The sequence below is a fragment of the Symphodus melops genome, assembly GCF_947650265.1.
Source record: "Symphodus melops genome assembly, chromosome: 4".
Taxonomy (NCBI): domain Eukaryota; kingdom Metazoa; phylum Chordata; class Actinopteri; order Labriformes; family Labridae; genus Symphodus; species Symphodus melops.
The window spans coordinates 22,879,054-22,903,435 of record NC_136694.1 but is presented as its reverse complement, the minus strand read 5'-3'; the positions used below and the strand labels follow the sequence as shown (position 1 = coordinate 22,903,435).

Below are 24,382 nucleotides of genomic sequence, written 5' to 3'. Positions count from 1 at the left end.
GTCAAGTGAGAGCTTGTTTTGTGAAAAAATAATTTTGTTATTCTCACATGGATTTTAGTTTTGAATCTGTAATGTTGTAATGCTGGTGTTGTTATTTCGGCCGGTGAAAAGCTTATTGGCCGGAGAGTCATAAAGTTAATTTCGGACCCTGTCTGCCTACCCATATCCCTTCGACATGATTGGCTGTTTGTCTTCCTATTCTTCTTCTCTTTAATGAGGGGTGGAAACAAGTGTTCAAGGCATGATAGCGCCATCATTTCCCAGTGGTTGAATGAGCATAATTACATGTTTATAAATCTATCCAACTTTTATCAAACAATTTTATGTTTATATTGATTAACATTATATAACGATAATAATTGTTAGTGTTTTTTCACCCAGGCCCAGCCTTATCTACAGAAAAATCTAGGACATATTATAAAGCTTACACAAGGTGGGATCAACTGAGTGACCCATCTTTACAGGCTAAACCTCGCTGATATGGGCTGATAAATCACAGGGCAACAAAATAAATGTTTGGGATTAACTACAACAGAGGAGGCATCTGGAGATACTCGCTACTTGTCTAACTTTGCGACATATGACTTTATATTTCAGCAAACAAAGTTAACACCATGACAACATGCCACATTCAGAGATGATTCCTAGAACCCTGGACGACACTTTGAGCTCTGAGCCCTTTATGTAGCCTGTGGACTATATAAAGGGAAGTAATATTTAAAAATGGGATAAATTCCTTGGATTTTATTTATATATTTTTTAATTGTATTACTTCGCATGGATATCTGCTTAGCACAAAACAACATGTTTATATTTATGCTTGGATATGACACAGTTCGATTGAATTACCCTCAACACAGACCTGTTAAACAATAGTTAGGTGTAAGAGCAGAGCATAAAACTGAATCATAATAAAATAAGAAATAAGAAAGTGTGGTTCATTGAGTGTAGTAGTAGTGCTTAAAGTAGAGAAAGTGCAGGTGGGTTTATTAGTCTGTGGTACTTACTTTCTAAATAAAAAATGAGTTCAGGTTTATCTGTTTGTATTGTTATTGTTACAATGTAGAAATGCGTCTAAGGGCCTTTTTTGGGCTATTCCAAAAAATGATCCAATCCATGACAAAAATCTGTCATCTGATCCAAACCGTGACATTTGTCATATTTTGCACCACTACCATCATACTCATAACAGCAGTTCCATGATCAGTATGAACATCTGCTTACTAGAGTAAAAAGATGCTTTTGGCTATAACTGGGGTTAATTTTAAATAATGCGTTTTACAGATGGTAACCGAAGTCCTCAGTGATCAACACAAACACCTCCTTTAACCACAGCCGCACTTAATGACAGCCGGTTCGATTGCTGCCAGCAAGCCACCCTAACCCGGAAGTCAGGCATTCAGCCAGTCACACAGTAAGGCGGTCTATGTCAGGCCAGCAGAAAGTGTGTTCTCCTACAATGAGGCTTATGCACTCCAGAAAAGCCAGCAGGAAGGCAACATGCCAGTCATTCAGACATCCAGCCAACATCCAGCCAACCGACACTCATCTTCACTCTCCCTTCTCTTCAGTGCCTCTCCTCCCTCCTTTGTCACCTTGCCAGCTAAATATAGTCCCTTCAAATCTGGTCAGCCCAGAAGGGTCAGGGTCTGCAAACCAAACACACACAAACTGGATCTCTCTATCAGAATCAGAAATATTTTATTAATCCCAGGGGGAAATTCAGTTGTAACCGTTGCTCAAAAACACAATACAGAAGGAATGAAGTAATTCAGACTGTAAAATAGAATAGAGATGCTATCACATGTCCCATCAATATTGAGGGCCTGAAAAACCAGCAACAGCAGCAAGTAAGCACAGTCGATAAAACATTGTCTGTTCTTTTTGCATTACCATTACACTATACTTGCGCTGTTCCAACCATGACAACGCTGTGCTAAAATTGAGAAACAGGAGGATGATGACAGGCCTGCTGTTGGCTCTGGAAGCTGTGGACACAAAATGGTATGCATACTGTGTAGACTGTTTGACAGACTTGTAAGCTCAATTAAGTAGGGTAAAGCTATATTTATACAGCTGTAGAGCTTCTTATGCAGTGGCCAACCTCCTACACTAAACATTTACTCTTGAACACACACTTAAACGGAAGTGGAGTCCATAAGTACTTATTTTTAAAAAAAAGAAAACACTTCCCAAAACGTTTTTTTTTTGCATTTAAGAATAAAAATAATAAGTATTTTAAATTGTTCCTATAATTAAATTCACCAGCTCTTTTAGGGCTGTACACTCATTTGTTTTGCACTGATGCTACAGAGGGTGACAGTATTAAAGCAAAATTGATTGATTATATGGCCTCTGTATTTATGTAGTCGGAGGTGTGGCTGCAAACATTTTTGGAATAAAAAGGGGGCCTTGAGTTGGAAAAGGTCGGGAACCACTGGCCTGTAAGACAACATTATTTGCCCATAGGACAAAAACTATTTGTGTTTGTTGTAGCCTATAACTGAATCTGTGTGATTTGCCGCCTGGATCTGCTCATAGGGTCAGAGAAGAGGATGAAGACCAGGTTAATTTGACATTGTTTTCTTAATCACCTTGTTAAGTTTGTTTTAGGCTTTTTCTGTTAGTAGCTCCAGCCCAGACTAGGCGGTTGTGTTCATTTGAGAAACTCCACATGGTAGTGAATCACTCGATCACATAGCTAACCTGACAGCGGTGGCAGGTCAGCGTCTTGCTGGGCTTCGCCATCTGTTTACCTATAAAAGCCAACCACTCCCAATACCTAAGCCTGCCACAGGAACACAATTATCTGTCCCCACCTTCTTTGCATTTTTCTTCCTTTACTGTCTCTCATTCTCTTCATCATCATCACCTCCTTTTTTACATCAGAAACAACCACTCCTAAAATTGGTTTGGTTGGGTTTAGCTTGTTGTAAACCTCTTCTGTACTCACAACTGTTCTGTAATTTGCTTTATTTCTAATTATGCACATTGAATAGTGTCAAATAAGACAATCTTGGCTTTTGATGCCTCTAACTTAACTCCATGTATGTCTCTAAAAACTTCAACAAGACGGGCTGTCTTAAATCCAATCTCATAATACAAGTCTTAAGCAGACTGCATGGTAAAAGTTTAATTTGCATTTATTTGTTTAAAAAGAAAAAAAAAGGGCTATTTGAAGGTTTTTATTTACACAAACCACCACTTATTTAACTTACTGTAACTATTGCTTTAAATTGCTTCAAGTACAGTTGTATTTGCCTACCAACTCTAAATCAACTTTAAAGGTGAAGAAACGACTTGTCAAGTTGAAAACTACAGCCTTTGTTAAGCTTATGATAGGAGGTCTTATGAACCTATTAATTGTCACTCAATTGAAATTAACATTGTTCAATTGGTATTCAAAGAGAAGCAACAGGTATATATCCTCTCTTGGCTGTGAAAACATTGACCAAATACACAAACACACACATTAACACAAAAATCATATTGGAAGTTATGGAGGACAAAAAAAAAAAAAAAAAAATAAACCCAATGAATAAGAATGAAGACATCCCTGTTAGAGCTAAGGGAGGGGAAAACAAGGTGGCCAATTTCTGACATGGTGTTTTAAAACTTTTCTTCCTCTACTTCAGTGTGTTTTTTTAAAGCTCTCTATCAGAAGTGTGAACCTTTTGACTTTAAGGCAATTACAGAAGCAGTTACTCCAGGGGTTTCTATTGATTTCTTTCCTCCCTTCCGCTCCCTCTATTTCGTACTCAGTCTATTTCCCACGCATTTCCAATTAGTATGCAGGACTGAGGATGCAGAAAAACCAACTTAAACCAACTTCCTAGGGAGTAAAAACTAGAAGTCACACATAACACAAAAAAGTAATCATCATGAGCAATGAAGAAGATGCCCAAACATATGACTTCAAAATGCAGAAGGTTTGATTACATCATGTCAGTTAGAGATTAGCAGCTAGCGTTAGCCACTCTAGCTATCCGTGCATCTGCCCATAAAGGGGGTTTACATACGGACTGGCAGACATCAGAAAGAAAACGGCTCTGGCAACATAACACCAAATGGGTGACGTCTCTCTAATTTGGGAGTTGCTGTTGTCTGGCTTTTGCATGCATTTTTAATTGGCAAAGTGGTAGAATCATAGGATCACTGTCATTTTACGACAAAACATCATGCTAGTTGAATTAGGGTGCACCGCTTCAGACACTGATGCATCTTGATTCATCATGCTGCTGAGAGATATGCACACACATACACAAGCAGGGGGGTTTTTTTACATTAAAAAAACGATTTCCAGCACAAGACAGATCTGGGCTGAGTGGAAAAAAAGGCAAAAAGAAGAGGCAATGAGGAGGTTTGTGAGTCTGAAGTTGCAATGTAACCATCAGAAAAAGAGAGGGAAAAGCCAGGTCTTCTAAACATGAAACAGTGCTGAGGCAATGAGGATGGCTTTCTATTTATAGCTACAGATTTTTTATTCAAGAGGGCTCTGCTGCTGTGCTTTCTCTCACGCTTATGCTGCCTCTTTCTCACCTCCTCTCTATTTTTTTCACTTTTCCCCGCACATTGTGTTCCACAAATACAGGGGAAAAATACACTGAAGTATGCAGGAGTGAATGTATATATTTTATTTAGAGATCAAAGCATATTTCTAATCACTTGTGCTTGCATAAACGTTTGTAATCAATAGGCACTGCTGGTCCTTTGAGCAAAGAGGATCATTGAGGATAAACTTCAGGGCCTCTTACCACAGGACTTCCCACATGAAGCTTTATGTAAGTGCCTAGGTTGTCCTTTTTCCCTGCACCCTTCCCTCTCTGCCTCCTCCGTATGACAGTGTGGCAGAGTTACGCCCACTTCTTGGTGACTCTCCAACCCCATTAGGCCACCTCCACCCTCCTCTCTCCCTCCTCCCACAAAGGGACACTGAGGAAGGGAATTCCTCATTACCTCAGCATTTGCCTCCTTAAAAGCGTGTCGTTGCAAACACTCGCGAATATAGACTGACCCCTCGACACGCACACAAAGTCACTGTTCAATAGCTAAGCCTGCCACATGTGTGCATGACATCTCAAGAAAATCAATTAAGGTTTGTTCCTCTTAGCCTTTGCAGACTGGTAAAACGAGTTATGTTCATTCAAAGAAACTATAAATGACAGCAATGCCATAACCCTTCTTCAAGCTTCATGTATGTTCACAGTTTTACAAAGGTATGATGAAATGAATTGCAGCAGGAACTTTACAGAGACCAAAAACAAAGCGCCAAGATACGAGGTAATTATAGCGTTTGCAGAGGCTGCACTTTGAAAAAAAATAAATAAATAATAAAGCGTCAAGAGTTGTGAAAGGTAGATGAGCAAGCCACATCTCACCTACAAATTATTAACACCCACCGACAAAGACACATACACATGCAAGCGCAGCACATGCTTACTGTGTTTAGAATTCAGCTCTGTGGATCTCCAGCCAAGTCAGATCAGGACTCTCACAGATAAAAGCACTTCATCGCAGGAGAAGTGGCGATGGAAGGAGTAGCAGCTCTGGACCAAGACAAAGCTCAGTTTGATCTCATTGAGCGGTACAGATGAATTTCCTGCAGCATGTAAGTATTAGAGTGTCAGGGCTGTTTACCTCAGGCACTCTTTTCAGCTCATACTACTTTTTTCATCTTCACGCTTGCTCTGCTGCCTCCCTGTCTGCAGGTACCATCGGCTCTGCTTCACTACTGGGTTTCACGGGAAGAAAGAAACCCCCTATTTGACTGCTCCCTCTCTTTTTCTGAATGAAGCACAAGCACTACATGGAAACAGAAAGCCTTGCTTGCTGGCTGACTCTTTCCCTGCCTACTGCTCTTATGCTATCATGCGCACAGTTTGCACCGCTCCCTTCTCCTCCAACCCTCCCTCTCATGTGGATTCTCTCTCTGTCTCTCTCTCACATATCTTGTTTGCTCTCTGCTTCTGTGTTACAATATAATTGTGATGACAGCCAAGCCAGGGCTTGCTGGGAGCCCAGCTGTTTAAAGGGCTTCTTGGACCAGCCAGTAGGCCTATGTCACTTCATAAAACAGCATGATATTTATATGGAAGGTTACATTAAATCTATTTTTTCACAAGTAAAATTTGGTAGCTTCTATTTGGAAACATGGACATAAACGTAGACTAAGCTATTCACTGTTGTCACAATTCAACACACTCTATAAAGCAGAATGCTTGAAGATGTATGCAGCCTGTGTCTGAACAACCTGAATGAGCTAAAAGTACTGACAGCTGCTGGCGGAACAGAAAACTACCGCAATGGTCAAAAAATAAGAAATAAAAGCAGAGGGATTTTGAGATAACAGCCAAAACAACTTTATTAGCCAACAAAAACCTTAATCCCACAAGACGACATATTTGCATCTTTTCCCTGCAGCCCCCACACTGCAAGCGGAAGCTGAAAGACAGTGGAAAAGAGGCCATCAAAAGTTCAGCATCAAAGAAAACGTCAGCAGGAAACTCTGGGTAAGGGTACAGAAAACAGATCTGGTGTGAAATGGAACCAGACAAGCGGTTACAAAACCCAACGAGGAAAAACGATCTGCATCAAAACATCTGAGCAGGTGGATGTGCCACAACAAAACACAACTCTGACTAATATAACATTTCCACGGATGAATGCTTCAGAAATGCATAATGTTCAGACATACAGGAGACATCATGCATGTATGAGATAACAATCCCAGGCAAATCATACCAGAATGGTGTGGTTCCTGAATGAGGACAAACTTTGTGTGTCAAATGACAGATAAAATAAAGTAAGGGCCATTATATTCAAATAGTGTTCAGAGGATGCTTTTTAAACAACCTACAAGAGTTCACCATGGGAAGTGCCAAAGTTCCTATTTTTTCTTGATTGAAAAGCACTTGTGCTGTAGCCTTATCACCAATAGTTAACTTAAAGCAAACTACCTTCAGCTCTTGTTCAGAAGATTCACTAAAGTCTTGCTTTCTCAAACCCTGGTAGTTACTGGGACCTCATACTGATACTAGTCTGTTGAGCACATTAATCTTCCAATCTTTATTTCCGAGGACACTTGACTGCTCCAAAGCAACAATTTGAAGACGTGAACAGGCCTGCATTGTGCATGCAATATTGACCCTCAGCTTTGGAAAAGTTGAAAAATCTCTGTTTACAAATCTGTCTCGACTCATAACAACTGAATGAATGTTTGAATGTCCTCTGTTTTGGTAAATACAATGCACTTCCCTTTCATTTGTTTCTATTTGACATACATGCTTGCATTAATGCTCAGGGATGAGCACAATACCCTGTGGTTCCGATCCACAATCAGGATTTGTGGTTCGGTACAGATAGTTGATAGATGGACAAAAGCCCAAATGTAGCGTAATATGTCAGATAAGATACAAACTAATGACTCCGCAAGCATGGCCCTTCTAAATGACTTGTCTCTGGTGGACCACATGACTGGGATGAAGGGAAAGCATATAACCAACACCAGCAGTATCTTCTGCATTTGTGCAGCCAGGTAGAGTCTTTCCCAGGACAGTCAGGGAGACAGTGAGGGGCTTAGAGAGCAGGAGGAAGAGAGGGGAGGAGCTGAGCAAGGATCAGTGGCCAAAGATATCACAGATAAACTGGTGCTGCAGTCTTTGCACGCAGCATATAACTAAGGTCAAGCTTTTAGAAGAAAATGGTTAGTTTCTTATTCACTTGTGTTAAGATAAAAGTTCCTGTTTACATTTTAGTATATTTTATTTGAACAAACTCAATTACCATTGTATGAAGTGAGAAATAGATACATAATTATTTTTGAAGAGTTTTCCATCAGATTTACAGGCAAAACCCACTTGCTCACCCCGGTGTGATTCAATCACAGATTTCAACATGTGAGTTATTCTTTGTTGCTTTTTTTCTTTGAAATTTCAAATAAAAACCCTAAAGCTTTGCAGCAATTACAATGAAGTCTGTCAGGAAGCTCTACCCAATCTGAGACCAGACTTACTCTTTGCAACCAGTCGCCTCCCTTCTGCTCTGATCAATAATTTAAATCAAAGCAAGCAATGAAGGAAAAATACGGAAACGAGGACTAGGAAAGACAGAGAGAAAACATCAAGTGAGAGGGAGCTCAAAATAAAAACAGGAGAAGAAGAAGAAGAGGGAATGGATAATGATGGAGAGCGACAGAGAACAGAAGCAGGAGTGGTTAAGAGAAGAGAGAAAGGAGCAGCAGCAACAGCACCACCACGCTTGGTGCTCTGGCAGAGATCTATAAATAGCTCTTGAAATCTCTCTAGAAAAAGCCTCTTCTGCTTATGCTGCTGCAAACAGATATTCAGAGATAGAAGAAGATAGGGATACCTGACTGAAAAAATAAATGCAAACATTCTTAATTAGAGCATAAATTATGTATTTCTCTATTACATATAATCATAAACTATTGTTTAACACCTCTTGCATTCACAATCTTGGCTTGTATAAATATTTCATCGTGGGAAGTGAAGACAGTTATAGCAAGTAGGTTACCTCCAACACATGAAATCACATGTCCAACTGGTGTATGAATAAACAACGGTTACATTCACTTATCCTGCAGAAAATGATGAGCTGCTTTTTGAGACCCTTTCATAAATTACTACATTCCTCGAGAAACAATGACCCATTCTAATCTAAAAGGATTTCCCTGAAAAGAAATTCTGAATTTCTTTAGAAATGCAATGCAAAGATTTGCAAGTAGCAGGGCCTGAGTGGCAAACGTGTTGACAAGGAGGAAGATCTTACTCTCATCGTTGACCTTAGCAACAGCAGACTGTTGATTCAATGACTCACCTTCATCAGATCTAACCACGGATATGCATTTTCTCAATGATACTGCCCTTACATATCAGCAATTGAACGCAGTGGTATTATCAAATACATTTACTTATGTTCCCAAAGTAAAAAAAAATTACAAAAAAAACCCAATACCAATAATAATGGGGGCACATCTGGCAAAAAAGAACACAGAGAAAACAAAGAAACAATAAATGCCCATATTGCTGAGAAGCTCATATACTTCAAAGGAAAAGACAAATTATGTTTTATTTTTCAACATTAAATGTGACTATACTGGTTGCACGTGCCTGTTACTTGCAAACTCTGAGTCACATGACCAGTTGATAGGAATATTTATGTTTTCAGACACACACATGCTGCTTTCCCATAGCAGATGTTTGAATCCCAGCTCCCGCAGGCTGTGATCCCACCTAGTTCAACACAACAGTCTTGCCGTCTATTTTCAGCCTGAGTGTCAAAATGCAGAGCTATAAAGCCAAGACACGGGGCTGATGACCATTTGTCAAATATTTATGGGGGGAAAAAACTATTTCCTCTTTGAATCCTCTTCAGCTGTGTGTCTGACAAAGCATGTAATGGAAATCTACACCTACAACAAGCCTGAGACAACACCTATCACCTCTGTTTGAAGGGTGTTAAAGAAAACTCAGGAAGGCAGGAAACAGTGTACGAATAACACAAAAAACACTAAACCGAGCACAGTAGTTTAATCGTTATAGATTGCTGTGTAAATAAGCTCACTCCAGCTCATCACCCTAACTTACTCACATTCATTCATTCATTCATTCATTCACTCATTCATTCACTGAGAGCTTAATATTTCTAACTTCCTGTCTGCAACACATCAACACCGTGTTGTCTTTTCTGATCATGAGTGGACACACGCATACACATACATTATACCAGAAAGTAAGTGCTTGAATAACAACTAAACAGCTGAGGTGGGCTTTGGACGTGATTACAGCAAACATGGTTAATCAGTGGATTTACAACACAAACAAAAAACAAACCTCTCCAGTCTTAGTCGCATTCATTCATCGACTTTCAGAAACTGACGTCTGTCAACTAAAGCTTCAGAGATACACGTCAGGAATGGATAAGGCTGATTTTTAAAGATGGTGCTCAACGTGACCCATCTTCATGAATATCCCGAAACATTTTTCAAGTCCTCTTAAATGTTTCAGCTCACCGTAATGCTGGCCTTGTGTCGAGAGTCCGAGAGGAGGAGGAGAAGAATCCTTCAGGTTGTTTCTGTGGGAAGCAGATGGCAGTATGGTCAGAGCCGTGGCTGTGCAGTTGACTTAAAAATATTAGCTTGCCCACACGCTAACAATAGCTAGCTCACGGCATTAGCTCGCTTCCTCCGGTGAGTATAATTAGCCACCTACAGCACCTAGCCGTGTTAGCCCGCTAGCTAGCCTTTTCTTTCAGTGAACGTTAGCAACACAACGACAACCAAACCTCGCCTTTATTATTAAACTGGTAAAAAAATATCTTATCTGTAAGACGAACAGTGTCAGGTTGCAAAGCAGAAGCAGCTAGTAGCAGGTACTGTTAGCACCCTCTTCGTATGACTTACCAGTGCTAGTTGCTTTAATGGTGCTGCTAGCTTGAGTTGGCTCACTGCGACCCTGACTGTCAAAATAGCGCCGCGTGAGGAGGGGAGAGAGCCGCGCGCACGTAAACGATACACAGCAGCAAAGTGCCGAGGAGCAAGGCAGTCGATTTCCCGACAGGGTCACAAATAAAGAGACCAGCAAAAAACGCCAAAGAATAAAAAAAATGACACAAATTAAAGAAAAAAAGAAACAAAACGCTATTTCCCCCCTTCTTCTCGGCTCCGGCGTGTATGCCTGTGTATGTCAGCGTCACTTCTTTCCCTCACGGAGTTTACGTCAGCTGCGAGCAAGACGTCCAGGATACAGTACGCCTTAATTTACACAAAAAACTAACCTCGAAATCCTAACCTCCCTAACCCACATAGTGCCTATATTCCATATAAAATATTCCAGCATGCTCACTCTAACAATGATGTAGGAGTGTCACCTTTAAAAAGATTAAAATAAATGACGCATGTGCATAATTTATTGGCGTCGGTTTTAATAACCAACATTTTCTCATTTCTCTGTGTTAACTTTACATTTTCACATTACTTTAAGGAGGAGATGATAATATAGCATGTGGGGGCTTTACCCTACAACAACAGACTTGTAAATGAGTCTGTTGTAGTTGCTAGTAGTCTCCATACGTCGGCAGTGAAGTACTTCTTTGCAGTTGTGAAGCCTTGTTCAATCTCATATGTAACCCTTAGCCTATACAACAACAAATACAGCCCCGAAAGAAAACGCAGAAAGAAAGCTTCAGCACATCTCGTGTTGTGATGATGGAGCACTTTTCAGCACATCAGGCCTATACGGAATTAGACATTTTCTCAGATGTCCAAAATATCCTGTCAAATTTATGGGATTACTGGATAACAGATAACAGACATCAGCAACCACCTATAATAAACTATACAAACACTCATAGTTTTATAAGAATAACAATGCAGATATTATTATAGGCATCATTAAGGGTTCTTTATTTCGACATCTGTAAAATAAGGGCAGTAACTCGAGGAGCCTACTATGTTGTACTGTCGTTAAGTTTTTTCCATTTTTCGGATATATTTGGTTAAATAACGTTAAAGATTGACATAAAAGATTCAGATATCAATGCAAGATCGTTTTTGAATTTCCCTCTGGGTCGCCTATAGGCCTAGATAACGGGGTTTTTTTAGAATTGAATTTTAGATTAACAAAGGGATTCTCTATCATATTATGTTTTACCCTATGCTGCATCGTTTTTTTATAATGACCTGACAAATCAAACTCTTTAATAATGGTATAAATCTGAAATGAACCGATCTGCATTAATGGCATTTACACATCTGTTTTTGTCAATTAAATTGTATGCTCATACTTTTGTACTTTCATCTACGTCACTTAAGATACTTAAGTAGACCTACGTTTTCTGATGAAAATAATGTGACAGAGTATGTGTAACTTTCACCTCAGTAGATAGTTACTTTTCCAACCTCTAGTCCAACCAGTTAACACCAGGAGATTCGCGGTGCTGAAAAGGGGCTTCTTTAAAAATCATTAAATGCGGTAGGCTACACTTTGGAAGTAGCCTTTGGTCTCAGTAGGATTTTCTTTAATTGTAAGAGAGTGAGTCAGTCGTCGTCTTTTCTCTCACACAGACACTCGAGGCATCATGTTACTGCATGATATTTTACCACCTGGCAGGTAACATGACGGAACGTGTCCTTAAAGACGACTCCTCACAGCCGCGGGCATTTTTACACATTTTCAACTAAAAGACAATAGCTCGGTGGGTATGAGCTGTCTGGATCTGGGTAAAAGGGCACGGCATTTCAACTTTGGTCGTGAAGAGTGACGGCAGGTTGCGAGTCCTGCGCAGCTGGCATGGAGGGGACTAGGAAGCACAAGAACTACCTTTTGTGCTACGCGTGTAGACTTCGTTGTGTCTACTTTATTCATGTCTGTATGATCTTACGTTGACGTCTTTGTTGATACAAAGCAGCGTCTCAGGTCCTTTTCTAACTGCGGTCAAGCCAGACTAAATTAAGTTTTATTCATTGGTTTGAATGTACGTGTCTGTGGTTATAAACCAAACCCTGAGTGGGTACGTGTTTTTCGTGTGTAGTTTGAGTGCGTGTGTTGTGTGATAGACACATGCCAGTAATTTCTTGGTGCCCTGATGCGCTCATTGGTGCGTCCCTCCAACGTGTCACCAGTTTTGGTGGATTACCCCAGATATCTTCAACCATCAGGAGGGTGCAACTTCACTCATTTCTTTCAACTCCTCGCGGAGTCCAGCTGCCAAAGAGACACTCTTGACAACACTTGGAGAACTTTTGACTTCATAAAAGAACAACTCAGGGAAAGATATATGATTATTTTATTTGTTCTTTTTACGCACGCAGACTAAACATGCATTTATTTACTTCAGAGTTCAAGATGACGCCGTCTCTTTCAGTCTCTGCGTTTCTGTTTTTGGTTCCCTTTTTGTTGAAGGGTCTCTGCGTCAGAGGCTCTCCAGGTTGCCCCTCTTGCGGCTTGTCTGCGATGGAAAAAGACGCACAGGAAAGGCTGCTGATAGAAATCGCCAAGCAACAACTTTTGGACAAGCTGCACCTGAAAGAGAGACCAAATATCAATCAGACGGTGCCCCGAGAGGCGCTCCTAACTGCGCTGCGCAAACTGCACTCGGGGCGCGTCAGACAGGATGGTACTCTTGAGCTAGAGAACAGTATACCTACCAAAGATCAAGGCTATGAAATAGTGAGCTTTGCAGATATAAGTAAGTTTGATCTATCTCATCCATCTCATACGCTGTATAAGACGCTGTAAAGTTGTGTTTTTAAATTGCTAATAAAACACCACATGCGTGCATTTTGTTATCACTTTACGCGTGCCATGCGTAAAACGGACACAATTGGGTCAGGGTTTCAGTGTAACTTTTAAACTACCTTGGTTTGTTGTCGTTCTGTTTCATCTAACGATATAAAACTTAAAGATTCAAATTAATGCAATTTTTTTTTGATACAATCTTTTGTATTTTAACTATGTTTTATTGCAATCTTTAATTGATTTTTAAAGTGACAGAAAAGTGCTTCAAATAAGTGGGGAACACTGACATGTCTTTTATCTTTCCATGACTCTTGCTTGTGTAACACGTCTGATACTATATGAAGTTCCACAATATTAATGATGTGTGTTCTTAATTGTCATTAATCTATAGATAAAATGGGGAGTGATGATGGAGCTGGTCTCAGTCTTACCTTCCAGTTCCTGCAGGAACGTGGCCAGAGTATCCAGGTACTCCAGTCCTCTTTGTGGATCTACGCCCGCTCCTCTGGGGACCCTAACCGAGATTCACGCCTCCAAGCCCGGGTTTTCCTCACCGCCGAGGGTGGGCCATATGGCCCTAACCGCACCCTTGTGATAGAGAAAATGCTGGAGGTCCAGGAGAGTAACTGGCACACCTTCCCTATCACCCGCACCCTCCAAACTTTCCTGGATGGAGGCCAGCATCGTCTACGTCTGGAGGTCAGCTGTGATGAGGATGGGAAGAACCTCTGCTCCTTGGACAGCTCTACTGACAGCCTCCACCAGCCCTTCATGGTGGCCCAGGTGCATCTCCGTGAAGACCACTCCAAACACGTACTCAGGAAGCGCTCACTGCGTTGTGGGGACGATGTCACCGTGTGCTGTAAGAGAGACTTCTACATCAAGTTTAAAGATATCCAGTGGCATGACTGGATCATCGCACCCGAAGGCTACCACATGAACTACTGCATGGGTCAGTGCCCTCAACACCTGTCTGGCTCACCTGGTATAGCATCCTCGTTCCATGCCACTGTCTTCAGCCAGTTGAAAGTCAACGGCATTAACACGGGTGCATCTTCATGTTGTGTTCCCACTGAGCGTCGGCCTCTCTCCATGGTGTACTTCAACTCGCAGCACAGCATTGTCAAAACTGACGTCTCTGATATGATAGTGGAGTCCTGCGGATGCACATAAAGGATAGAGTCTGAAAAACATGGTTTATTTAACATTGATTTTTTTTTTTTCCATAAAAAACCTTTAAAGATTTATTTCTCTATTGCAAAGACAGGAAGTAAAAACTGTCATGAACAGAGAAGTCGAGATCAAAGTTTCCTTTGTGGAGTAAAATGAAAAAGATATTTTTAATAGAATAAGCCAATTCCATGGCATTCAGGCATTATAGAGAACAATAATACACATTTAGAAATGTTATATATATAAATTATTTTAAGCTATATTCAATATAGTTTGTCACTCATTATCATTTTGGGGCGCGCGCACTAACCACTACAATACTGGCGCCTCTATAAAGTCAGACTGTTATCAAACAAAAAGTTTTTGGTGGTCAAAAAATGCAAAGAGATTATAGACTATTGTCAGTATAGTGCTGCCTTTACTGTTGTGGAAATTTAAGGGATGTCTTTTGTTTTTGTGTTATTTATTTTGTATTTCAAACCTAATGGAAGTATACAGTTCAAAGTGAATGGTTTTATCTTTCTCAGGAAAATTGAGCAGAACTCAAAACACTTTTAGCTCTAAAGTGATTTTTGTGACAGTCACAGTGTCCATGTGCAATATATACACTCGAACTTCTTTAGTTTGAATACATTTATAGTTTGAATACATCTACATTCAATGGATTACCTGCACCTTCTCGTAACCTAACTAAATGCTGCCATTTTAGAGCAATGAATGAGATCTTTGATTTAAAGTGTGCCTTCTTCCTTAACTCATATTGACAAAGTGCGACTTGAACATTGAGTGATAATCCATCATGGTCAGAATATCAAAGAAAATTCACTCTGTATATCACGACAAACAGCTTTTCTTATGTGGTTAATTGTATATTTTTAGGTGGACCTGTGACACAATAGTCATAATGGCTATTATTTGTATTCTGAGAGTGTGACTTTCTAAAAGACATCAACAAAATATTTTCATTCTACTTAGAAGATGTCAGTAGCAGTTTTATTGACAGTGAACTTAAACAGAGATAAGAGGTCATATCTACCCGGAGTTCTCCAGGTTTAAAAAAAATACTTGATCAGCATCTCCACTGTAATATTTACCAAAGTCGGTCAGTTGAGTAACAACGGCTCTGACAGCATTTGAACCCAAGGTCATTTTTTCAGCAACGTGAGTAAACATTTAGCTATTGCTTCAGTGTCAAGTAATGTGAAGGTCTGTGAGACAGCCAGGTCACTGAGCATGTGCTATTGCACGTTGCCTTTTGAATGTAATTTGAAAGTTTTCCTGATGATGGGTAATTAGGAGCTTCCAGCTGAAGACACGCTTTTTAAATAGTACAGTGCCAGGTTTAAAGGTATTACAGTGCTGTATGAAATCAGTTCCTAATACAGATTTGTGACCCTGGTCATGCCTTTCCCAACATAGCTATTCCCTGATGTCTGGATAATGCTTTAGTGGTATGTTCTTATTATGTTGGCGAACTTTATGGCTTAAGAATCTGAATGTTCCTTTCATTAATAACAGGGGAACATTTTTCAGGTGAAAATTAAAATGTTTTGCAAACTTCTTCCATCACTCTCTGTTGCCTCTTAATGCTGCACTTGCACTGTTCCTTCTGACTTTAAACCAGCATGAAACCACTTTAATGAGAGCTCTCTTTGTTCATAATTTGATCTTTTAATATGACATTAAGGAGCGTGTGTAGCATAACTAACTAAGCACTTTAGCATCCTACTGTATTTTTAGAGCAGATTTTTTTTTTTGCCTGAAGGTTCTACCACTTATAACTCAAGTAAGCATGACCAAATGATGTAAATAGGCGTACCGAAAGCAAACTTTAATCAGTCCATTTTTTTCAGTTCTTGTTGGGTTTAGTAGTGTGCTGTGTGTGTTTGCAGAGCATAAACATGATGCAAGATTTCTCTGCTTTCTGGAATCCGCAGAAATGGAGCCCAGTTTTTGGGTCAATTAGAGTTACAAATATTGTTTTTATTTTTATATAATACTATATTTTCTGAATACATAATGGCTTTTAAAGCAATTAAATGTCATATATTGTCATATAATGTGATGAAATTATATGATTGCTGTATATTTTTAATAAATAAATATTTGAACTATCTTCTTCTGGCCTTGATATTTTTCTAATGATTGTATCCCTTCTCTTTAACCGCAATGACAGCTTGCTTTGCATCACAACAGAAGAAATCATGCTCATTATAAAAATGTGTTCAGCTTGAACCGACCGCATAAGAATATATATAAATATACTGTATATATGCATATATTTGAACTCCTTTTATTCTCAGGACCGCTCTGATTATAAGTACTGATACAACGTGAATAGTGAATAAAACATTGGTCAAGTCCAGGATAGACCGTCTGAAGCAGTTTTCATATTTTAGCTTGCATGCTAAAAAAAAGAAAAGAAAAAAAAAAAGGTTACCGATCATGTTATCACTGTCTGTAAGGCAAAGTGTGTGTTTGCTCATTCAAACATTGGAAGTGGCTTTATGGACTGTCTGTGTTTGGTGTGCAAACAGATGTTGCATTCCCCTGGCATATTGTCATTTTTACATCATGGTTTTGCATCTTTGATCACAATCTAAAGCTCAGACAATAGTATAGAAGTAAATGATCCCTCATATGAATACACTATAGAATTTCAAGTTTCAGTATAAAAACTAAAGATAATTTTTGCTCCGCTGTTTTATTATATCAATACAGTAGCACACAACCACCAATTCATTATATGGTGAACCATGATTGTACACTCAGCTCTAAAGATCTCTGTGTACAAACTCAACTATAGACTGTAACCACAGCCTCATTTTTAAAACTGTGTACCACTGAGTGTTCAAAAGATCAACAGCCACGTCCTGACTTGCCAGATTATCAATATAAAATGTTATTTGTGCCAAAATGTGTCAACGCCCTCCTGCTGCAGCCAACAGCAGTTCTGATGTTAGACCATTAAATTGGACTATAATCAGTGTCTAAGGGTAATCTGGCAACTACATTTCTTTTTAGGATTTCAGAAATGGTTTAATATACATTTCCTATCAATGTAAAATGTAGCCCTTTCCTCACCTTAGTCCTCCATACTACAAGGTATAACTCTGTGAGTGTGTGTGTGTGTGTGTGTGTGTGTGTGTGTGTGTGTGTGTGTGTGTGTGTGTGTGTGTGTGTGTGTGTGTGAGAGAGAGAGAGAGAGTATGTGTGTTTTTCTATATTTTCATTCAAATACGTCTGTCAATGCACTGCTTTTCATGTTCAGCACTTTGTATTACATTTCATATGTATAAAAAGTGCTATATAAATAAAATTTATTGATTGATTGATAAATATGGGTCTAACGTGTTATGGTTATTAGTGATATTTACACACTTTAAGGCAAGTTATCTTTATATATTATATATCTACTTAACAACATTAAAACAGAGAAAATCATAGTGTTGTTTCTGATTTTGGGAATAACCCAATCAGGACACGCCAATAGATTTGAACTTTACATGTTTATCCTCGTCTGCTCTCATAATCTGTTAGACAGACAGACAGACAGACAGACAGACAGACAGACAGACAGACAGACAGACAGACAGACAGACAGACAGACAGACAGACAGACAGACAGACAGAAAGAAGGAGAGAGAGAGCAGGGTACAGTGGCTGATGCAGGTGTTTTGTCAACAAGCACATTCCAACAAAGAAAATCAGCTGATTATTTAAAAAAAATAAAAATAAAATAAAAAAGCCATAATCAAGAGTCAATGTTTCATTTGGCACAAACTCTTCAAGACAATAATGAGTTTGTACCATGATCACACCAATGCCTGAACGCATTGGTGTGATCATGTCAGCAGCATATGCTTAATTTGTATCAGTTGCAATAAAGTCAGCAGAATTTGGAAGAATTTGCGCTTTTAAAGGATGGTAGTAGTGGACAGCAAGTAAATAATGCATAAAAACAACTAAGGAATTTGGGACGTAATCGCCATGAGAGAGGATTTTGTGTTTTTGCATACCACAGTCAATCTTATCAGTACAGTACATCTGGCAGATTCAACATAAACAAGTATGCATCAGTAGAAGACTTGGCTGTCAAATAGTGATGAGAGAAACCCACTTTTTAGAAAACCATGAAATTTGGTTTAATATGGTCTAATAATTTAGCACCCTCTACAGGGTTTTAAGTGAAATAGTCTAAAAATGAATGATCAACAAAGCTTTGCCTTTTTCTTGAAATAAGACGAGTGCCAAACGGAATAATGGTTCTGGACAAGTACGTTGTATCTGAAAACCTAAACAGTGGTGGAGAAACAGACACACCTTAGAATGATAAAACTTGTTAGGATGTATCTTGGATAAGATACGCAGCTCTCTAGGATGCAGCTCTTGAATGGTCAAATACAATATGCATCAAAGTTCAGCAGGCCCAAAACAGAAGCCATTGTAAAATGTCCTGACAAAAATCAGTACAGTTCAATAGTTTGTCCAGAAAATATGTAAATAATGGACTTAATATGTTTCCTACACTTTCCTCAAATTTGCCTCCTCTGTACTTTAGTGGCCACAGTTGTTTTACCTGGATGTATGCTCAAATAATACTTAGGCAAAGGACACCATAGATAGATAGATAGATAGATAGATAGATAGATAGATAGATAGATAGATAGATAGATAGATAGATAGATAGATAGATAGATAGATAGATAGATAGATAGATAGATAGATAGATAGATAGATAGATAGATAGATAGATAGATAGATAGATAGATAGATAGATAGATAGATAGATAGATAGATAGATGAACCTGAGTAGAACTGGAATATGTGTCTGCATGTGTGATCATGAGCCTGGGCACAGTTTGGTGCTAACGTGCAAGGTGACAACTCGTTGACACCAGGAAGTAATGGCATTGGACCCGCAAAATGGAAAGCAGATAGCTGACCTACTCTGGGAAAAATAAAAGCCTACTGACTCACTGATACACTAACACACTGACCCATCGACCCACTCTTTGTTGTGTGCGACAAAACCCTAATCCCTCACTCCACTCACAATCCCACAAATCCCATGGGAGGTTTAAGGTGTCAGTCAGATTTGTCCCCAGTGTCATGACAGGACAACCTGAGAAGAAACTGCTCTCACACTCTTTCCTTTCCCCTTCTAGTCCTCAGGTAATCCCTCAACAACACTGTCATGTTAACAGCTGAGTTAAGTGCTCATACAAACAGAATGACATTATGACATTTTGTGATTATGCTATGACGCAAGCAAACAAATTATTGCACACACATATATAAAATAAATATTTTAGGCATAAAACAGAGATTTTTTTTTCAATTTATCAGTCAAGGCAAGTAAACTAATTGACATGGTACAAATGTACTGTACAAAACATGTTGTTCTGAGCTATTTCCATAGATATCTCTATTATTATTATTAGAAGCCTCTTGTGTGATAGGGTTAATTTTCTATTTAGTTTGAGTGCATGTGCTTTATGTTGTGAGTGTTTATCGTAAAAAAATAAATTAAAAAAAAACAGAGATTATGTAATAGTGAATTGCTTACTCAAAATAATTATAGAAAGCACATTGTTTATGTTAATGATGTTTACAGTTGACCTCACTTTTCATTCATGTGCTTTTTGTCCATGTCGGACAAACAAATCCAAAAGGCCGACATTCCTGGTCCTGTGTGTGAGCCACTCCAAATAACTTTTAAATCCACAGGATGATCCCATTACGACAGACCCACTTACCTGTTATGTCTCTAAGTGTTACATCAGAAGTAACTCCTTACAGAACAACATCCGGCACTCTCAATGTGAACTCAGGTACAGCTTTACTTTCTACATCATGTAGACTGTTAAACAGGTCAGTTGGTTACACTAGTCTTCTCTAGATACATGAAATTGTAAACGGAGGACATTGAATTAAGGAATAATTACCTGAATTGGAATAATCATTGATGAAACACTACCTATATTTAGTAGAATTTATAGACTATTAGTTGTCAAATATGACTCGTAGCAAATACCGAAAAAAAACAGTGAGATCAAATCATGTAGCATAATGTACCAAGTCTCTGACAAAAGGAGATATGTGGCTCTACAGCATATGTAGTGTTTATATGTAAACAACAGTGTAGTTAGTAGCTTATTTGTTTATACATTGACGAAAATATGTTAAAATATCTTCTCAAAAGAGAAAATGACACTCTACACTAAAAAAGAACTTTTGATGATGTGTCGAAATTAAATTAGTTCTAACTTTTGTAAGTAATTAGGTTTTGTAGCTGGTCTACCAAGGCCCACTGAGCAGTCGTAACTATAAATACTGGTAACCTGCCAATGTTTACAGAACTATTCACTAGGGTCAGTCTTCTCAGTATTTGCCACTTGGTGGCGTTGTTTGAGTAATAAGCTTGGGGCTCAATTATTCAGTTTTACTACAGGAAAAAATCCCATTAAATCAGCTCCTGCCTCTTTGGATTGTGCCATTTACTCCTTCTTGTTTAAAGTCCCAGATAGTCCCTAAATTAACAACAGCAGAACAAATGCTTGAGTTGAGGGGTTTAGGTGATATCACACTGAAGGGAATTTCATATGTTGTACGTGTATACCCAATATACAATATATAAAATATACACAATGTACAATAATTCAAAATATAAGAGGAAAAACTTGAACGTCATGAACGGAGTTAAGAGTATTTAATCACAAACTCCTTACTTTGACAGATATGTATATCAGGTTTCATACAAAATCAGCCTTTCACTCCCCACAATTGTCAAACAGTAAGTATTTTGAGAGGTTCAGATGTACTATTAGTGACTTTAGTTATGCGAATTTGTAGTTTGGCCAGCAGGGGTCCCTAGACAGTTAGGATACATGCGTCAAATAAAGTTGAAGAAAACAGCTATAGTTTTTCTTTCCCAGTTTAGTTTTTCCAGTACTGACTAAGTCTTCAAATACTGTGTATGACCAGCATTGGGGGATTGAACTCTATTGTTCCACTGCCAGCCTATAATTTCATGTAAATATGTAGCAATAGTGTTGTTAGGCTGGGACCATAATTCAAAGGTATTCTAGGCCCTTTGCAGAGCAGAAAAAAAAAACGTTACTATATTTGGGTCCTCTCATTTTTGCAAGTTCTTACAAGTAATCATGGCAAGCCAAACTCACATTTTTTATTTCAGCATGGCCCCCTTTTGATGGTCACTAGCATTCTGCTAGTTTTAAGGTAGTTGTGCATGACTTTCAAGTGCCTGACTGATGTAAAAGAATGTACAAAGACAAAACGCAAAGAGAGGAGGTCCTGATGGTGTCTGTACAAATATTGGCACTTTAAGTTCACAACCATGTGATATTAATCAAAGCCGAAAGTTGAGAGGTGAGGTAGAGGGATTTCTAATGTTCCAAACAGGTTAAGTTTCAAAGGCTGCCAATACGCCACTCTGACAGAGTAGAACTAAGCTATTTTGCCTTTAGTTACAATGCAGACGCACGAAAAATTTCTTACTTTGGCTTCTTCAAGGGTTCCCACCGTTAAGCTTCAAATTGAGCCTGGACTGAATAAAAATAATTGTGAATTGACACTTTCGTCCTCACAAAGAACAAAAAAAACCCACATCTACAGCCTTAAATTAGTGCAGGTACTTGGAGTGCTTGGTGTAAACCATGAGGCAAGTCACGGTTGGTGCCTGGGTCGGTTGTATAGACATATCAAGACTTGCACGTTATGAATGCCCAACAGCAATAGTACACAGCAGTATTTTAACAGGCATCTAGAGACAGATGTATAGTACTTTAAGCTAACGGAACTTACTTGATAGCTGAGGTGATTGGAAAACGACACCCAGTTTCAAGAGACAGTCCCACCCAGTAGATAATCTTTGACACCTAGGGGTATAATCAAATGACATGACAATAGATAGATCATTGATAAAAAAAGCTAGACAAAAACGCAAGTTGGCAACAGATTTGTGGTGTTTCAGAAATATGCTATGATCCAATAAGGTGCTTACTTTGGGCTAACAGCAAGATCTCTTGACTATGAATTAGGTGTTTGGTGGATTCACCATTTACAATTGGTAGGGAAGATTCTAATCGATTAAATAAAAAAAGCACAGTTGACAAATATGCAACTTGCTTGTTTGTTTAAAGACAAACAAGAAACAATCCGGATAAACTATCTATGAATCCAGGACATGTTTACATTCTCAACAGAATTGAGTTGTTCTGTGATCACCTCTGACATACCTTGTTTGATCATCTCTCATGGCAAAAAGCAGCATTGCTTTTTCTTCATGATGTGTTAACAAAGGACTAGGGGTACAAGTTGATGGAACCTTGGGCAATTTCTTCAGATACTTCCACCAATTTTGACCTGATTTAGATTAGGAATCTGCAAAAGTGACACACAAAGAGAATATATAGAGCATTTAAAAACACATCCAACAGCCCAGATAGCCTACATGGCTTGGCGGAAGAATGGCATGACTGATTGGTCGAAAGTACATCGGTTGAATTCCAGTGGAAATACTCTATGTTCAACCTAACTAAAGCAGTTGAAAGAGTTACATGAAGTCAAAACTAAGCCAGCCATCATCCCCACAAACTGACCTAACTGTTTGTATTTGAATTGATGGAGTGGAGTTTGGGCATTGCAGAACCCCCTCAGCAGTCCCAACAATCAGCATGAGTCATTATTTACTTCATGAGTTATGCTGTAAGTTAAGCAGCTGTTTTTGAAAAGGCAACATCTTCTATACTTTACAGATTGAGTAGTGCTTTCAGGCTTAGTAGCTTGCAGAAATGCTTGAAAATAGATACATACAGTACATACATCCCTTTCAGATCCTGTAGCCCTGGAGAACATGATGAAAGAACAAACTCAATGATAGAACATAAAAATGGAAAGAGGTAGACTGCAAAGTTCATATAACCCAACATCTTCAGAGATTCAGATCAAGATGCACATTTGTCAACTGTACTTTTTTCACATCGACCAAAACTTTGGACTCAGTTAGTCAAAAGCCCTTTTAAACCCCAATATTTACCTTAATGGGTGGGGAAAGTGATCCCCCTTCTGTTCTGTCTTTAGAGGTATTAACAGAGGAGCTACAGAGGCCAGATAGGATCAGCTGAGCCAGCGGGAGAGCGCAGTGCTATGTGTGTGTGTGTGTGTGTGCATGTTTGACTGTCACTGTGTATGTGAAGCTCCTACTGTGCTGTGCTTCCACAACACCAAGACTCAATGTGAATTCACAAACTCGGAGACCAAAACATGAGTTAAGCTCCTGTGAGTTCCTGGTTTACAGCAATTTTGTGTCTAATCCTGTTTGCTGATCCTATTCAGTATGTGTGAAAGTCGTGTTTTCTGATGAAAAATTCACATACAGTATGTGGCAGATTGCAACTAATACATTAAAACTCACTTTATGCTCTTCTTCTAAGTAGGCCGGTGAACCTACCAGTAATGTTGTACTAAGGTAGTGAAATGCACTCTGATAAGAATGGTATGGTTCAATAGAAACTATTATCAGAGGGAGCCAAAGTCAGATTTATCCTAATTCTCGACTGGCTTTAATATCAGTTTGATCAGAAAAAAAAAACATGAAAACAGCAAACTCAACTCTATGTTGAGAAAGGGACGAGAAAAAAGTCCCCAACTTCATGATATTTAGTGACATTATGGAGTCCTTCTTTTGTGACCTTGAACACTTACAAACAGTTGGGAGCAGATTGAGTTTTACAAAAAGAACAGGGACTGCTGGACTTAGACCTTCAATGATCCAGCTTGAATCAGCACAGCTCAGGGAATTAATGTCACAAAGTCCTTGCTGATTCACTTTAACACTCACTCAGGTCTTACCACACAGAGTTTCCTGGTGGAGACCTAATTCTTTCAAGGAAGACTGAACAGAATCCATCCAATCAGTGTTTTGTTTT

General features: G+C 39.0%; 2 protein-coding genes and 1 long non-coding RNA gene across 15 annotated transcripts in view; 1 reads left to right on the top strand and 2 right to left on the bottom strand.

Annotated features, from left to right (window-relative positions):
• r3hdm2 (R3H domain containing 2) overlaps window positions 1-11,010 on the bottom strand; it is a 47,356-nt gene extending 36,346 nt beyond the window's left edge. For 3 of the 13 annotated variants that reach the window (XM_079340934.1, XM_079340928.1, XM_079340935.1), the window contains exons 1-2: window positions 10,421-11,010; window positions 10,031-10,092 (exon numbers count right to left, since the gene is read on the bottom strand). The gene's annotated coding sequence lies outside the window, so the exon portion shown is untranslated. Of the gene's footprint in view, window positions 1-5,440; window positions 5,912-10,030; window positions 10,093-10,420 lie in introns of those variants that run through there. The other 10 variants (XM_079340931.1, XM_079340939.1, XM_079340938.1 and 7 more) reach the window with 9 other exon arrangements.
• On the top strand, window positions 10,099-16,542 carry LOC306822158 (inhibin beta C chain). The gene is made up of 3 exons (XM_079340952.1): window positions 10,099-10,207; window positions 12,677-13,206; window positions 13,648-16,542. Exons 2-3 carry the CDS (start codon window positions 12,837-12,839, stop codon window positions 14,427-14,429), a joined length of 1,152 nt encoding a protein of 383 aa, XP_079197078.1. The 5' UTR covers window positions 10,099-10,207; window positions 12,677-12,836; the 3' UTR covers window positions 14,430-16,542.
• LOC306822160 lies at window positions 14,302-22,829 on the bottom strand. The gene is made up of 3 exons (XR_013778860.1): window positions 22,691-22,829; window positions 22,257-22,330; window positions 14,302-14,413 (listed from the first exon to the last, which is right to left on the bottom strand). It is a non-coding gene; the product is annotated as an uncharacterized lncRNA (long non-coding RNA).
• Window positions 22,830-24,382: the final 1,553 nt, after the last annotated feature.